General features: G+C 35.5%; 5 protein-coding genes across 8 annotated transcripts; 4 read left to right on the top strand and 1 right to left on the bottom strand.

Moving 5' to 3' along the window:
• LOC104718021 lies at nt 7-2388 on the top strand. 2 transcript variants are annotated; one of them, XM_010435679.2, is made up of 5 exons: nt 7-345; nt 738-974; nt 1391-1608; nt 1888-2075; nt 2166-2388. In XM_010435679.2, exons 1-4 carry the CDS (start codon nt 88-90, stop codon nt 2069-2071), a joined length of 897 nt encoding a protein of 298 aa, XP_010433981.1. In that variant the 5' UTR covers nt 7-87; the 3' UTR covers nt 2072-2075; nt 2166-2388. The 2 variants fall into 2 exon arrangements, with proteins under 2 accessions (XP_010433981.1, XP_010433980.1); XM_010435678.2 differs by having other exon boundaries at nt 1888-2388.
• LOC104718020 (protein TPX2-like) lies at nt 3746-7930 on the top strand. 3 transcript variants are annotated; one of them, XM_019231321.1, is made up of 18 exons: nt 3746-4140; nt 4396-4551; nt 4730-4816; nt 5057-5189; nt 5266-5377; nt 5546-5596; nt 5686-5783; nt 5868-5943; nt 6023-6085; nt 6184-6270; nt 6403-6461; nt 6567-6645; nt 6724-6789; nt 6894-6956; nt 7050-7112; nt 7201-7245; nt 7333-7439; nt 7556-7930. In XM_019231321.1, the coding sequence occupies exons 1-18, from the start codon at nt 3966-3968 to the stop codon at nt 7572-7574; spliced, it is 1539 nt and encodes a 512-aa protein (XP_019086866.1). In that variant the 5' UTR covers nt 3746-3965; the 3' UTR covers nt 7575-7930. The 3 variants fall into 3 exon arrangements, with proteins under 3 accessions (XP_019086866.1, XP_010433978.1, XP_010433979.1); XM_010435676.2 differs by having other exon boundaries at nt 4396-4563; XM_010435677.1 differs by having other exon boundaries at nt 3976-4144; nt 4396-4563.
• On the bottom strand, nt 8138-9791 carry LOC104718018 (leucoanthocyanidin dioxygenase-like). Its single transcript, XM_010435674.2, has 2 exons — nt 9149-9791; nt 8138-9074 (listed from the first exon to the last, which is right to left on the bottom strand). The coding sequence occupies exons 1-2, from the start codon at nt 9643-9645 to the stop codon at nt 8501-8503; spliced, it is 1071 nt and encodes a 356-aa protein (XP_010433976.1). The 5' UTR covers nt 9646-9791; the 3' UTR covers nt 8138-8500.
• LOC104718017 (PGR5-like protein 1A, chloroplastic) lies at nt 10670-13077 on the top strand. The gene is made up of 10 exons (XM_010435673.2): nt 10670-11024; nt 11360-11469; nt 11564-11660; nt 11756-11856; nt 11951-12007; nt 12104-12180; nt 12300-12462; nt 12543-12640; nt 12723-12805; nt 12899-13077. Exons 1-9 carry the CDS (start codon nt 10835-10837, stop codon nt 12790-12792), a joined length of 963 nt encoding a protein of 320 aa, XP_010433975.1. The 5' UTR covers nt 10670-10834; the 3' UTR covers nt 12793-12805; nt 12899-13077.
• On the top strand, nt 13710-15452 carry LOC104718016. The gene has a single exon (XM_010435672.2). It carries the CDS (start codon nt 13843-13845, stop codon nt 14860-14862), a length of 1020 nt encoding a protein of 339 aa, XP_010433974.1. The 5' UTR covers nt 13710-13842; the 3' UTR covers nt 14863-15452.

Here is a 16174-nt window from a genome sequence, read left to right as displayed (position 1 = left end):
CGGAAAAATCCAGTGGATCAGGTTTTTTTTCTTTTTCCTTCTCTGCTTAGTGTTTATCTCTTTCTGTTTCTGGGTTTGTTGTATTCGATGACTGTTCCTGAGGAAGAAAATCCGGTTCTTGAGCTGCGGATGAGAGTCGAAGAAGAAGAGGACAAGGGGACTTACGTGAAATTGAGCGAGGGTTTAGAGAAAAGACAAGAATCAGAGCTGGAGAAGCAAGAAGAAGAAGAAAAAATTGATTCGTCGCCGTTTTGGTTTCGGGTCAAGCTTTCTATATTATTCATCGTTCTTGCTGCATTGGCTATCGTGGGTTACATTTGGATCGGTCCTTTAATCATGGATAAGGTTTGAATTTCAAATTTTTAGCTCTTTATTCGCTGTTGCATGGGTGTTTTTTTAACTAGTGTTTATGCATTCCCATAAAGTTTATTTCTTTGAGTTTGATTTAATTCTAGTGCTTCTCATCGAGGTTTAGATCATAAATTCAGGATGAGAGTTGAATAAATTTAATCACTTTAGATTCCATTGTATGTAGCCTTGCATGTTTATAAGTCTGAGTAGATTTGAGGTTTTAACAATCCCCATGATGTTGATGCTTCATGTATCTATTCGTATATGATACTTGTATCTCCCCTTGTTCTTGCTTTAGAGAGATTGTATTTGTAATTTCATTTTGCCATGTTCATAACAAGGGGATTATCTCTTTAACTTGCCTGGTTCTGGTTCTGGTTCTGCAGGAGCTTATCCCTATTATACAATGGGAGATTAGGACTTTTACACATCCAGTGTGCGGTCTTCTTGTATTTGCATCCGTGGCGATATTCCCGACTTTACTTCTTCCATCTACACCATCAATGTGGATTGCTGGAATGACTTTTGGTTATGGCTATGGGTTTCTTCTAATTATCTCAGCTGCTGCTGTTGGTGTGTCGCTGCCTTACTTTATTGGACAACTCTTCTGCCACAAAATTCAAGTATGTGCCAAACCCTCAAAAGCTGCTTCCTTTTTCGCTTGAATCAATCATAGTATCCAAGTTTTATTTTGCTAGAAAGTTATATGGTAGGTTTTAGAAAATAAGAAGCTTCCCAGTACATAGACTTTGGTTATCTTGATTCAATACTAAAACCTGTCAGGTTGAGAAACCAGGATTAACATTGTTTTCCTTTTCTCAAAACGGTGTCTTTGATCAATAGAATGTATCTGGATTAACATTGTTTTCCTTTTTCTCAAAATGACGTCTTTGATAAATGTAGTGGCACTTGTGAATGTAGCTGGATTAACATTGTATTCGTTTCCTCAAAGGCTTTTTAATGATGACTTTGATGAATGCAGCTGCTTAAAACTTGCATACTTCTGAAATCTCTTTGCTTCTTTGCTGTGCTTGTGCAGGGATGGCTAGAAAGATATCCTGATCAAGCAGCCGTTTTAAGAGCTGCCGGTGAAGGAAATTGGCTTCACCAGTTCCGATTAGTAACCTTAATCCGGGTTTCTCCATTTCCTTACATTCTTTATAACTACTGTGCTGTAGCTACTCGTGTTAAGTACGGTCCTTACATAACTGGATCTCTCATAGGCATGGTGCCTGAGGTTTTTGTCGCTATCTATACGTAAGTCAGGTTTCGTTCTCTTCTTGTCAGTTCCAAAACAATTTGTAAAGAGCCCAATACTGTTTAGAGCAATTATCATTTCACCTAATCAGCAGATAACGTCCAAAAACAATCATCCTTAACAATAATATCATTACATTTCATGATTGTAGAATAGTCTTATATTGGGTATAGGCATCTAGTTCTCTATAAGTTTAAATGTTTAACTGTTAGTCCTTGTTCACTGTTGGATCGTGCAGTGTCACTGATCAGTCAAATGTCTCGTGTCTGTGTGTGCAGAGGGATTCTTGTAAGGACATTAGCAGAAGCATCTTCTGCAGAAGAGCAGGGTCTCTCGGTCACACAGGTTATTCTCAACATTATCGGCTTTTTAGCAACAGTCGCTACAACGATTCTCATCACGAAGTATGCGAAAAGACAGCTGGAGACTATGAAGAAAGAGGAGGAAGCATTGTTGCAGTAAAACTGTAAAAAACCCACGTGACAAACTCTGAGCTGCTTTAAGTCTCTTCTGCTTTTTTAGTAGTATCTGAAACATGTCTTGTCTCCATGCACAGTACAGGTCTTATTCCAAGATGTGAAAGAGCTTTGGTTATTTTTGTCCTTGGTTCTTCTTCATCTCTTTCATTAGCCAGCTTAAATCAGAAGGAAAAAGAAAGGGTTAACAAGTATGAACAGAGGAAAAAAAGCTAACAATGTTTTTTTTAAAATGTAATTATTGTAGTCAATTTGACATGAATAATAAGAATCTTGCATTGATTTATCTTACTTTTTTAACTTTGTGGTGGATACTAATGTTAACTTTTTCGTGTCTGTCCAATCAAAACAATGTTACTTAAAGCTTTTCAGAGTGACGTTTAATATTTTGAATGAAACTTAGATTCTTTGGAACATATTAAATGATGGTTAGAAGAAGAAATCTATACATATGATTATGGAAAGAATCGTCATATGGATCATTTGAGCCCCAATTAAATGAATATATAGACACCAATTAAGATGTACATATCATATGATACATGCGTATACGTATGTGTGTATTAAGATTAACATTTTTTCTATATATAGTTAAATTTTTTTTTTTACTATCTCTCTAGAAAAAGTTCAACCAACAACACAACCCCAAATAAATGTGATCTTTTTTTTGTACTCTCCCAAAAGTAGCTTTGGTCCAAAACCCAACAAAAAAAAAACTCTTTGAACAAAACTAATGCCTAAAAAACATATAAAGATTTTGAAAAAATTTGTCCTACCCCAAGAAACCCAAAAAAATTGATAATTTGTCCTTTTCTTTATTACACAAATTTGGGTCTTTGTGTACCCAACATTGAACCTATTAAATGTCAAACTTTTGCTTACAACAAAAAAAAAATTAAAAAATGAAAATTGATGGATAAAGTAATTAAATTCACAGTCAACGTCATGCTGTCTGTTTGTGTGTCCAATTCTTCTCATTCTCATATGAAATTGATTGCAAAATATTAAAATACCAATTATATATAGAAAAATCATTTTGAAAACGTTACTTCAAAAAATAAATATTCAGTTGCAGTGGAGAGAAGCCTCTATTGCAATCCACACACACTTTACAAATGACAATATTAGAGTAAACAACAACCATGGTTATATAAATACTACTTTTTATATAAGACATATATAATTAAAATTTAATTTTACTGAGAAAGCGCATAATGTCAGGTCATACAGAAGACAAAGCTGATTACAACCGTTAGTGGCAGATTCCGTAAATAAACACAAACGTCAAGGGTAAATAATGAACCCCGCCGGAATTCCAGTCTCGTCGAATTCGAAAGCCACTGTAAAAAAAAAAGCTCACAGTCCCAGACGCGCCTCGAAGCCAGCAGCCACGTAGGAAGAAAAAAAAAAAAGACTCTTCCCATTAAAATTTACCAAAACAACCCTCACGCTCTCTCTCTCGTTGCTAAGGATACTATCGTCTTTCCAAGCATCTAATTAGAATTTCAAAAATTTTCGAGTCGTTACAAAAACCGGAGCGTCTTCCATGCTTTTGTGCTTCGAGTACGGTTTTTTTGAATACGGCGTCGTTTTTGACATTTATTATATTAGGAAAAAATTACATTTACTCCATTTTGTCTGTCGCTTAACAAACAAAAAAAAAAAAACTCTGGAAACAGCGAAATTTGTGCCGTTTATTTCCTTTCCTTGCCTTCTNCTTCTTCTGCTTCCTTTGGTTCTTCATCAGACCCAATGAATCAGAGAGATTCCTGATTAAAAATTAGGGTTTTTTTCTGAACCGATCAGAGTTTGTTGCAATTTCCCCAAGGAAAGAGAAGAAAGTGACTGTGGAGGTTTTTTAAAGAGAGAGAGGGAGAGAGATGGAGATGGATGAAGATATGGAAATCGAGACAATGGTGTATCAGGTTAGAGAGATCGATCTTGAGTACGAGTTTGATGCCGCGAGATGGTACGATTTCACTCGTGACGAGTTACCGGCCGAGTCTCAACTCGCTGAGTTCTGGTTTCACTCTGCTCCTTCCTACGCTCCTTCTCGTGAGTCTCTCATTCATTGTTTTCTTTATCTTAATGACTGTGATAAAAACCTAAAAATTTCTTTTAAGTCCGTTTCTATGAGTTTTGGAATTTGCTTTGTGATATAGCTTCAATGGTTCTGCTTTGATTTTACAATTCCATTTTTGGATCCTACATTATTCCATTTTTGGATCCTACATTTTCCATTTTGGCCTTGATATCTTCGAATCATAGCCCCCTTTGTGTGAATTGTTTTGAACTCTTTTGTGGTTTCAGCTTTTGTAACAAAACTGTTACTTAGAGAGGAGGAGGTGTATGATGACAAGACTGAGGCATCTACGAGATCAGAAGATGAGGAAGTCTCAGCAGCAGATGTTTGTGATAAGAATAGAGGAATCTTTCAACAACGAAATCATTTAGCTTCAAATTTGAGTAATAAGACAGGTGAATTTTATACTTTGCATCTCTTATTTTAAGTAGCTTACAAGTTGACTATGGTTGTGGGATTTAGTTTACTGAAGTAGAAATTGAAGCATTATGTTGAAAGACTACAAGATTTGGTTTTTTAGATTCTTAAAAATTGTCTTTTTGCTTTTTTTTTTTTTTTCAGGAAGTGGAATGCGTTCTGGGTCTGGGGTTTTTTCCTCACAACAAGGTAGTAATTTGAAGAAAGTTCCAATTCAACCCATTTGCAAAGGTGATCATTTTTTTGCTATAATACCAACATGACCATGCATCTACATTCCAATTATGGCTCTTTCATTTTTGTTGAACACCACCAATTATTACCAGTTCCATTTTTTTTCATTTACCATCAAATGTGGTCCATCTTACTTCTGTCTATCTTTGGTATATACTTTATTGAGCAAACTTGTTGCCCCTTTAAAAATACCATATTCTTAACTGCTTGTGGTCTCACTTTATCTACTTCTATCAGGGCCGACGATTAACAATCACAAGCACACTGATAAACCAAAATTCCGAGCTAAGTCCAGCATCAGACCAACTCCAAGGAGCTCAACGTTAATGAGACCTACTGCTAGCCAGTTAGCAAAACAAATTAATGCCAGGTAAAGAATCTTGGTACTTTTCTACTTGTCAACTTAACTTTACTCATCTAATATGTTGCTTCTTTTGCTGGTATAGTAAATCTCATATGCAAGTGGATCAAATTCTTGATAAAGGCAATTGTGGGACATCTGGGACCGAAGTTCAAGCGTCTAAAAGACAGAAGCTTGATGGAGGTCTTCTGCGTAAGGTAGAGTATTAAGCAGTTATCGGTTTTACTTCTTTGTCTTTTCTTTTCTAATAGGGTGGCTATCATGGTGCTCCGAGTTGAACAGTGTATAGTTCCTTTTAACTATGTACTAGATATATTTAGGTGCTGAAAGTAGTGGCAATAAAAGTCATTTGTTCACTGTTTCAGGTTGCTGATACAAAGCAGGAAGTGAGTTTTGTACACAAGATACCAAAGAAGGTTTGCTTTCTATTGCTTGAATACGCTTGTTCTTGTTTATAGTGTTTTGAAATCAAATCATTTAATTCTTTATAAAAATGGTTATGCAGGATACAACTCTTGATAAAAACGCACAACAAGCCAGGGCAAAGGTTACTATCCCACATGAGCCTGATTTTGCTACATCACAGAGGGCTCACAGGATACGGTTAGAAGCTAAATGTTTGCTCAAAGTGAAATGTTACTGGAAAAGTCATATCTTATTGAATACTTTGCTAATGATCAATTTCAGGCACAAGACTGATGCGAAATTAGAACAGGACTCAACAACTGTATATAGATTCAAGGCGCGCCCATTTAACCGAAAGGTTTGTAACTTCACATCTGCTACTAAGAAATGTGGTATGGAAATGATTGCATTATTGATCTCGCGTTTGTGATCTGTAGATATTTGATGCTCCCTCATTGCCTATCCGGAAAAAGAGCACTCCGAAACTACCAGAATTCCAAGTAAGCATGACAAATGAAATTGTTACAGCTGCTATGGTGTTTCCATATCATAGTCTGTTGTCAGGCTTTATATTAAATTTATTGCCATTTCTTATCAGGAATTCCATTTGAAGACTTCAGAAAGGGCTATGCAACATTCATCAGCAGTAACAACAAGATCTCATCAGGGGAATGATGCGTATAAGGTAGCAACAATAATTCTTTATCTTTGTTTATCCAGTGTCCTGTGATCTTACCTTTATCTTACCTTTCATCTAAACAACTTGATCCTTCTCAAAGTGCTGCCTTTTATATGATCAAAATTTTTTTTTTGACAGGGGTTAGACAAATCTAGTATAAGTGATGTGCTTGATGGTGCTAACAGGGAAAATAGGAGGTATGAAACCGTAAATCAATACAAAATTAAGAAGGATTGCTTGATTTCTCACTTCAATTTGTCTTTGAGGTGAATGTCAACTTAAACTTTAATCGTTTTCTGCAGACCAACTGCAATGGATATACCCAAGCATGATGTCTCAGAAGGAAACCATGTTTTTAAAGCTCGCCCTCTGAACAAGAAGGTATTATCCTTTTCGAGTCTCATTTGCTTGTATTACAAATTTCACACCTAATATTGGTGTTCTTTCCTGCCAAAATAGATACTTTCAAGCAGAGGAGACATGGGAATTTTCAAAAACAGCAAGCGAGAAACAACAGTGCCTTTGGTATGGGTAGTCTTACCAATCATTCTTTGCACTTGATCTTCTGGTATGTCTGTGAATGGAGTTTCCTAATGAGTACTTGAACTGTTTTTGGAAATCCTACACAGGAGTTTAGTTTTCATTCAGGAAAGAGAGTTCAACCAGATTTACCAACAGACCTTTTCAGTAAGGTACAGCTCATGGTTTCACGTATGATCTTTCTAAAACGCACTCTAGTTATTTAATAGTCTCCTAGTTTTTGACCTGGTTCTATTAACCTACAGCTTTCCATCAAATCCGAGCTCCAGTCTACTGATGGATCTCGCACAAGATTGTTTCAACCAAAGGTGCAGCTTGTAAACTCAATTTCACTTGATTTATTTTTTTCCATTTTCCAAGTCAAGTTATTGATTTGCAATCTTTTCTTGGTATAAGGTCTCAAAGGAAAATAGAATGAACCCTTTCCAAGCTAGGAATGAGGTAAGCTCCAAATTTGTAGAAAAATAGGATTTTGTAACTTACGACTGCGATTGCTTGATTTCTTGAATCGATACTCAACCATTACAGGTAACAAGAATGGCAGCAGTAAAACCAGTCTCTTCAGCTGGACAACAGATACAATTTAGTAATAACGGAATAACTCCCGAAACAAACCAGCAATGGACCCCTAGGAGGTAGGCCAATAAAGTCAATTCTGCAACCACTAATTTTCAAACGATGCATCTGATCAAATATGGAACAACATATATACTTATATCTTTTGTTGTCATTGTTATATCTAATTTTGCAGGAGCTTAGGCATTCGCTGATGGTACAGATTACACATTCGTAGGATCTGGAATCATCTCCTTATATGTACATTCGGATATCGTTCTCTTCTCAGTCTGATCTTGTGGTATAACTCCTCCGGCGCAATGCTAACATTCTGAAATCCAAAGAAGTAGACCAATTTGTCTTGAAGACAAAGGAAGAAAAGGAGAAAGCGAAGCAAACCGGATTCTTCAGTTTCTCCTAATAAGAGCCATATATTGCATCGCGCTCTCTTTTTACCGCTCTCTTTTTACTTTCTTCGGCATCTGTTTTTACAGTTAGTAGCATAAAAAGGAGAAACAGAAAATGTAAATCAGAAATACTTCCAAGTTCTTAATACAACATGTGGTTCATAGATCTACAAATATCTATCTTGGTTACTGATACGGTTGGTCACTTGGTCTAGTGTTTCATTGTTAAATGAATGCTAATGACGTGGACCTTGAGTTGGTAGTTTGAAGAGAACTAGAGAAGCCTCTAATGCAATTGGAAGGTCTGCAGTTGCAATCTGAGAGTATAAATAAGAGAGATGAGTATCGAGAGAGATTATGCTGAATGTGGAATATTGTGAATGTTGGTGAAGCGATGTGCTTGTGTTTGGAGAGGTGAGCTAGTGATGTGCTAGTCTCTCTCTTATGGTGTGTTGGGAGCTGAGCTAGTGATGTGCTGGCCTCTCTCTGTTCTTATCAGTTAGTTGTAATTGTGTGTTCGTGTAATTGGAGCTTACGGTATCGTAAATCTAACAGTTACTCTCTCGTCTTTTTCTGTAATCTCTATCATTACTTCAGAGATATTGTAAACAATTTAGAAAATGGAGATAATAATTTGTTTCTTACAATATCACAGTGACACGAACACAAAACAAAGAAACTCTTAAATAGAGTTTTACATATAAAAGACTTGTTCCTTTCCCAAACACACAAACTTAATCCTTTTTCTCAGACACCAATTCCTCTTGTTCATTCCCAAACAACTTATGCTCAATATGTTGAGCAAATGTCCTTGGAGGAAACTTAGCCGGACACTCAGCACTCACCATCTCCGGCAACGGCTTAAGAACAATCTTATCCTTTGGTGGTTCACAAAACACAGCCCAAGACACCCTAACCTTCTCCTTATTCACCAACCCGCGATGAAGTATACTCTTAAACTTCCCATTACTAAGAATCTCCAAAGTATCTCCAATGTGCATCACAATTGAATCAGGAACACATTTTGCAATAACCCATTTGCCCTCGTAGAAAAGCTGCAAACCCGGAACCATGTTGTGTAGAATGAAGGTTAAGGCGCTTACATCGGTGTGAGCTTCCACGCCAAGTGCTAGCTCAGGCTGAGGGCATTTAGGGTAGTAATTAATCTTCATTTGTAGAAGAAGCTCTTCTAAACCACCCACTTCTTTCTCTAGACGGTCAGGCTCTAAACCTAGAGAGATAGAGAGAGCCTTGAAGACTTTTGTCGCTAGCAAACGTAGACACTTCGCGTACTCACTCGTTGCTTCACTACAATCATCCAAAAACGTTAACAAAAGATTATAAAATATAAGTAAAAGTGTAAAACAATCAAAAGGCTTTACATGTAATCACGTGGTGTCTTAGGCCAAAGTGATAGATCTCTCTTGCCTTCAGGATAAGCAAGATGAAAGAAGTAATCTTCCCACTCAAGTTGTCCACACGCGTTGTTAGCTAGTTTACTTCCATACCCTTGAATCTTCCCGGTGGCTTGATCGTTTGCGTACTTCTCCTTCTCTTCCACGGGTAAACTGAAAAACTCCTCTCCAGCTTTCTTCACACGTTCCATCAGATCAAGGGGTATGCCATGGTTGATCAAATGCATAACTCCCCAATCCAAAGATGCCTTTTTCAGCTCCTCAATGCAACTCTCACGTATCTTTGGATCGTCTGACTCGATGTTCTGTAGATCAATCGTGGGAACTTGAGGACCATCTTCTTTCTTCTCTTCTAGGAAAACATCGTTGATGCTCTCGAGCTCTTCTTTGGGACGAATGTACTCTTTTGGGATCGATACGATTCCGCTCTTTGCTAAACTTTCAACTCTTTCGACTGCAACCATCTCTTCTTCTTGGTCTAAGAAGGAAACAGAGTTAAGTAAAGAAACGTATTAAAACAGAGTAAATTAAACGTTCTTACTGTTTTTTCTTTTGGAGTTGTTGTTGCAAGTAAATGAAACGTGCAAAGGCTCTTATAAAGCAAATAAGTTTTGATTAGAAAATGAAGAAGAAGACTTACAAGTAAGGAGTTAAGAAAATGTAGAGCTACCGGGTGGTTAGTGATATTGTGTGTGTGAGGAGGGTAAGTGAGTTTGATACACTTCACGGTCAACGGGTTGAAGGTGGTTAGGGTTGAAGGTGGTTAGGGTTGACTGATAGGTTTAGTCAGTGATCCCGCATTAGTATGGGCTTTGGGTGCTATAAAAGCCCAATAGAATAAATCAATTTCTATTGTTAGACGTTACTTACTTAAAACGTCCATGTTCACGTGCCTAAATCGTGTCTCCACGTGTCCGCCTCTACCAGATGTGTGTGTACAATGTACATCAGTAAGACAGTAACCACATTTTTAATAAAACAATTTGACTGGTTTCAATTTCAAATTAGACTAATTGTGTGTACAAGAATTAATCTACCTTTTTTTTTTTTTTCCAATGATAGCAAATTATTTTATTTTAATTTCCAAATCACATATTTCTTAATTCTTCTTTACTCTATTTATTGTTATGAAAGTAAATTAATTATTTAAAGTTTATAGTGCTATTTTATGCTACATATAATAATATCATATTAATACCAATAAATACCTAAAAATATGTATTGTTATCAATATCATCTTGCCATAAATAAAAATTAAATAAAAAATAACAAATGTTTGGATCAAATAAGATTTAGATTTTTAATTTTAAAAGGGGAAAATCTATGTAATGCTGACATGGATATTTTCTATTGTCAAGGATGAGAGGAGGAATCAAAGAAAATATCAGAGAGATCTGCCTAGAAATTTATCTCCACACTTATATTATCTCTTCCTTTTGTTTTTTTGGCTTCCAAATATATATATTTTTTTTCAAACAACAATTAAAAAAAAAAAAAATCAAAAAATCAGAACAAATTTTGAAGCTCACAAACAGTAAACACATCTTCAACCACAGGTTCCCCCTTCCTTACTTACTGAAACATCAAAAAAACAGAGGAAAAAGGGAGCTCCTTTTTTTTTTTTTTTTCTTCTCTCATAGGGACAAAAAAAAAATGGGTAGCAAGATGTTGTTTAGTTTGACAAGCCCTCGACTTTTCTCCGCCGTTTCTCGCAAACCCACCACTTCTTCTTTCTCTCCTTCGTCGTCAAAGACTCAGTTGGATCAGCTCTGCCCTGCCAAATCAGTTTCCTTGAGAAGAAGAGTCTCATTATTGCCTGCTAAAGCCACCACTGAGCAATCAGGTCTTGATTTTGCCACTTAGAGTCTCTAAATTTGATCTCTCTGCTTACAAAGCTTCGAATTTGTTCTGAAAGTTGTAGCCTTTTAGAATTTTGGGTTCCTAGTATTTTAAGACTGGAACACTTGTTAAATTTCAACTCTTGAAGGGTTTTTGATTTGATTCAGAGGCTATAGTTTTGGTTTTTTTGTAAGGACTTCATTTCAATGTTTAGAGTTCATCTCTGTTCTATATGTCTGCAATTTCAAAAGTTGTGTAAACTAAAAAATTGCAAAAACAAGGTATCAACTTAATATTTGCTATGAAGTTCTCTTAATTATAGTCTTTTGTATTCGTTAGGGGGAGGAGGAGACAACGTGGATAGCAATGTTTTGCCATATTGTAGCATCAACAAGGCTGAAAAGAAAACAATTGGTGAATTGGAACAAGAGTTTCTCCAAGCGATGCAAGTAACGCTACTACATAAACCTTCCTTTTATAGTTGCCAGTTACATGATTAATCTTCAAGAGACTGAGAATAGTGTTTGACCTCCTTTCTTGTAGTCTTTCTATTACGATGGCAAAGCGATCATGTCTAATGAAGAGTTTGATAACCTTAAAGATGAGTTGATGTGGGAAGGAAGCAGTGTTGTCATGCTAAGTAATAATCAACTATGAGTTTAAAATTTCATATCTTTGTTTTAAGTTTCTTTAGGAGTTAAAGTCCTGATCTTTGATTGGTTTTATGAAACGCAGGTTCCGATGAACAAAGGTTTTTGGAAGCTTCAATGGCTTATGTCTCTGGAAATCCAATCTTGAATGATGAAGAATATGATAAGCTGAAACTGAAACTTAAGGTTCTATTCCCTTTTTATGCTTCAATCAACATATAAGTCTCCTATGATTATTCCTTTTAAGGTTCAGTTTTGGAATTTTTTTCTGCTTCCATAGATGGATGGTAGTGGTATTGTGTGTGAAGGTCCAAGATGCAGTCTCCGTAGTAAAAAGGTAAATGTTACTTAAGACATTAAGACACATTGTTAAAGTTAGACCGTGAACAGATATATTTGATTTACAATCTTTGTGAACTTCCTCAAAATGCAGGTGTATAGTGATCTCGCTGTAGATTATTTCAAAATGTTCTTGTTGAACGTTCCAGCAACCGTTGTTGCTCTAGGACTGTGAGTAGTACTCTATACCTAATTCTCTTTGAAATCAGTTAAACCGAANTCAAATCAGTTAAACCGTAGGTCTTGTCTTTGCTTACCTGTTTTTCTTCAATTGGGGGGGGTACTTGCAGATTTTTCTTCCTCGACGACATTACAGGTTTTGAGATCACATACATCATGGAGCTATCTGAACCATACAGTTTCATATTCACGTGGTTCGCTGCTGTGCCTGTGATTGTATATCTGGCTCTCTCTATCACTAAACTGATCATCAAAGACTTCTTGATCTTGAAGGTAAAACAAAAAAAACATTACTCAGATTGCAGAAGTAATGATGCTACAAGAGCCCTTTTAAGAATGTTCTTGTTTCACAGGGTCCTTGTCCGAATTGTGGAACGGAGAATGTCTCCTTCTTTGGAACAATTTTGTCAATCTCTAGCGGTGGAAAGATCAACACTGTCAAATGCACCAAGTAAGATTTTTGACTTAAGCTTTAGTTTCCAAAAGTTTTAACATATAAACCCCATCTGAATCTTTCATTCTCTCTGTTTTAGCTGTGGAACCGCGATGGTGTATGACGCGGGGTCTCGGTTAATCACATTGCCAGAAGGAAGCCAAGCTTGAACCCTGTGATGAGGTACGCATCATATATGTAATTAATTATGATTAAGTTACTCTCTTTAAAATCACATGGAAATCTGAGATAGTAAAATTTGATTTTGCCAACAAGATTGAAGCTGGAAAAAAAAGAAGAATGGGGTTTTGTCAGAAGCAAAAAATAAGATTCGAAGTTAATGTATATGTAAGATCTTCCATGTTAGCTCTCTCTCCTTCACATGTTCTCTGATTTGTAAGTATTGTGTAAGCAATAAGAGAAATGTTTATTATATGAGTACACTTCTTCATCAACCTTTTGTAGGTAAAAATATAATCATTAATATAGTTATATCAAACTTACCTAACCCGAAAAAAAGAACTAAATCCTAAACATTTAAACTTTAAAATATTTGGATATCGAACATATGAAGATTAACCGCCATTTTTTTTAACTTCACGTTGATTTAACAATTAAGATCAAATTAGCATAAGCCAAACGATAAATTCTATATGGTCTAGAACTAAAAGCAAGTAGTATAAGAAAATGCATAGTGTGAATTTGGTTGTCAAAAATTTCAAATGGTGTGTAACATAAAACTTTGAACGATAGGATAACATAAAAGTCAAGAACTTATAATGAAAGGTCAGACAAAGGTAACATTACACAAAAGAGGATAAAGTCACATAAAACATTAGCACGCCAATGTCTCTCTTTTTTGTGGTATAAAATAGATTACAATTTTTTTTTTTTTTTTGAATTTTAATTAACACAGAAGTGTAATCATGATCATCATCTTCCCATGCCTCTATCATCATTGATCCAATTTTCTCCTCCACTAGACCTTTAGAATTTTAAACCTCTACGTTAGAACGGTCATATGCGCTTATTTAACAATTATCATGTCTTCTATAAAGGTAAAAAGAGTAATCTGACAAATCAAAGTGTAAGTGTTTATAATGTCTGTCCGCAAAACACATCCCCACAAAGTAAAAGAAAAAACACAATCAAAACTTTTCTTTTTCTTTCCTCTTCTTCACTTCCTCTGAAAAAACCTTAGATTCTCTTGTTCCTCTCTCATGGATTCATTCTGTTTTTGTACATTTAATATCTCAGTCATCATCATCATACTTCTCTTATTATCCCACCAATCTGAGTCTCAATCTACACATCTTCTTGATCTCATGATCAGAGATTACACTATTAGAAACTTTAAGCTAAGCCTCAACACTGGCGTCACTCAGAAAATCCATCTTCCTTCTAATTTCTCCGGTATAGACATCGACACGGTTAAGTTAAGGTGCGGGAGTTTGAGAAGATACGGTGCAAAACTAGGAGAGTTTCACATCGGTTCAGGCGTGACGGTGGAGCCATGCCCTGAGAGAGTCATGCTAATTAGACAAAACCTTGGTTCGAATTGGTCTTCTATCTACTCTACTGGTTATAACTTAACCAGTGAAAATTACCAGCTCGTGTCACCGGTTCTCGGTTTGTTAGCTTACAATGCTAACCCTGACGGTGTGGCCACTAACCCTTACGAGGTTAACGTTGTGGGTACCGAACAAAACCCAATCTTGGTCGATTTCTTGAGCAACAAGTCAAGTATTGTCCCTATCCCTCAGAAGAACTCATCAGTCTTGTGTGCGTGTTTCACAAGCAACGGTAACACAACGATTAGCGAGCAAGTTTCGCCGTATGTGTGTAAAGGGACAAGACAAGGGCATTACGCTCTCGTGATGAAAACAGAAGCTCCAAGAGATGATCATAACAGTGGTGGTGGTGGAGTAGTAACGTCATCGACGGAGGTGAATGGTGGCAACGGAGGAGGAAAGCTGAGCCGGTGGAAAGTGGCGGTGGGGAGTGTGATTGGGTCAGGGATAGGGGCGATTCTGCTGGGAATGTTGGTGGTGGCTATGTTGGTGAAAGTGAAGAAGAAAGCAATGAGAGAAGAGATGGAGAGAAGAGCTTATGAAGAAGAAGCTCTTCAGGTTTCAATGGTGGGTCATGTTAGGGCTCCTACTGCTCCTGGAACTAGAACTCTTCCTAGAATGGGCGATGATAGGTATAAAAACACTCATTTGAATCATAATCATCCATAATTATTATAATTTGTTTACTTATTACTCACTTTTGTGTGTGTTAATCTTAACATAAATATAAATATTTATATACAAATAGTTTCAATAGCTTCAATACGCAATTTCGTGTATTTTTGTTTTTGTTTTGTTTAAACGACTACAATCTTTTGTTTTCTTTTTTACCCTCCGCAAAAAAAAAGTAAAATGGGGCATTTTCTCTCTAAGTGAAAAAAATGTAATTTATATTTTAAAAGAACAAAAATCAGATAGTCTCTCCCAACTTTCATATTGTAAGCTTTTTTTTCTCTTCTTTTTCATTTTGATTCCTTAATGATTCTTCTTTTTTCCAAATTTATATATAAATTTCTGATTTGGTAAAGAAAATATAGGTTTATAGTAATTATGAAAAGTAAATAGAATTATCCACCTACACATCTACAAGCATCTTCTCCTTTACACAGTAAGCTATTGTTAAATGCCAAGTACGGAACTGTAAACAAATCGCCACCTTCATTGCAAGTTGCAATCAATATTTATTCCTATTACTAAGATTTGTTTTTTTTTTTTCTTTTTCAGTTTTAGTGTTTTACTTTATTGAGAAAAAATTACAATTAAACCTCCTTTAAATTATTTTTTTATAACTGTATAATTTTCTATTTTTGATTGAATTATTTCTGACTAGTATATCTTTTTCTTGAAATTTTATAGTATGTCTTTTAAAAATTTTCTTTTGGTTTGTACTCTCTATCTCAATTTACTTAAAAAACCCAATTAACTAGATTTCATCTACAAAAATAATAAAATATAGTTAATTTCTTAAATCTGTAAAATTTTAATTTTCTTATATTGCTTGAATTATTTTTTGACAACTATATATCTTTCTTTTTGCAATTTTCTAGTATTAATAATCTGTATAAGATATAACATTTTTGGTTAGTATATCTCAATTACAAAATTAAAAAAAAACAATTAAATAAAAAAATTCAGATCTAATTTTTAATATAGAAAAAGAGTATGTTTTGGCTTGATTTGACATAGATCTACAAACATTTATCAAGTAATAATTATTTCATATTAATATTATATGTCAACGCCTGCCATCTAAGATTCTATAAGATCACTAGAGTTTTAACTGCAGCATTTAACAAAAAAAAGGGTAAAAAAACCATAACTATCTTGGCCCAGCAAGCCCATTAATCATTAATCTCTTTCATCCAACGGTTAAGATTGAATCAATAGACACTAATAATCAGAAAGCTTAAACCTCACGGTCCCTAGTCCTTACCTGATCTCATCACAACACAACACCGCTTAAAACCGCATCACTTCACAT

The sequence above is a fragment of the Camelina sativa genome, chromosome 10 (assembly GCF_000633955.1).
Source record: "Camelina sativa cultivar DH55 chromosome 10, Cs, whole genome shotgun sequence".
Lineage (NCBI taxonomy): Eukaryota > Viridiplantae > Streptophyta > Magnoliopsida > Brassicales > Brassicaceae > Camelina > Camelina sativa.
Note: the sequence above shows the minus strand (reverse complement) of the source record. Positions and strands in the feature narration are given on the sequence as shown.

Excerpts from the sequence above, each read along its gene's own strand:
- LOC104718021 (XM_010435679.2), top strand. The coding sequence starts at position 88 with ATGACTGTTCCTGAGGAAGAAAATCCGGTTCTTGAGCTGCGGATGAGA. Across the intron at positions 975-1,390 it reads TCTTCTGCCACAAAATTCAA|GGATGGCTAGAAAGATATCC; the intron begins GTATGTGCCAAA and ends GTGCTTGTGCAG. Across the intron at positions 1,609-1,887 it reads GTTTTTGTCGCTATCTATAC|AGGGATTCTTGTAAGGACAT; the intron begins GTAAGTCAGGTT and ends CTGTGTGTGCAG.
- LOC104718020 (XM_010435676.2), top strand. The coding sequence starts at position 3,966 with ATGGAGATGGATGAAGATATGGAAATCGAGACAATGGTGTATCAGGTT. Across the intron at positions 5,190-5,265 it reads GCAAAACAAATTAATGCCAG|TAAATCTCATATGCAAGTGG; the intron begins GTAAAGAATCTT and ends TTGCTGGTATAG. Across the intron at positions 6,790-6,893 it reads GAGAAACAACAGTGCCTTTG|GAGTTTAGTTTTCATTCAGG; the intron begins GTATGGGTAGTC and ends AATCCTACACAG.
- LOC104718018 (XM_010435674.2), bottom strand. The coding sequence starts at position 9,645 with ATGGTTGCAGTCGAAAGAGTTGAAAGTTTAGCAAAGAGCGGAATCGTA. Across the intron at positions 9,075-9,148 it reads AAGACACCACGTGATTACAT|TGAAGCAACGAGTGAGTACG; the intron begins GTAAAGCCTTTT and ends GGATGATTGTAG.
- LOC104718017 (XM_010435673.2), top strand. The coding sequence starts at position 10,835 with ATGGGTAGCAAGATGTTGTTTAGTTTGACAAGCCCTCGACTTTTCTCC. Across the intron at positions 11,470-11,563 it reads AGTTTCTCCAAGCGATGCAA|TCTTTCTATTACGATGGCAA; the intron begins GTAACGCTACTA and ends CCTTTCTTGTAG. Across the intron at positions 11,857-11,950 it reads AGCTGAAACTGAAACTTAAG|ATGGATGGTAGTGGTATTGT; the intron begins GTTCTATTCCCT and ends CTGCTTCCATAG.
- LOC104718016 (XM_010435672.2), top strand. The coding sequence starts at position 13,843 with ATGGATTCATTCTGTTTTTGTACATTTAATATCTCAGTCATCATCATC.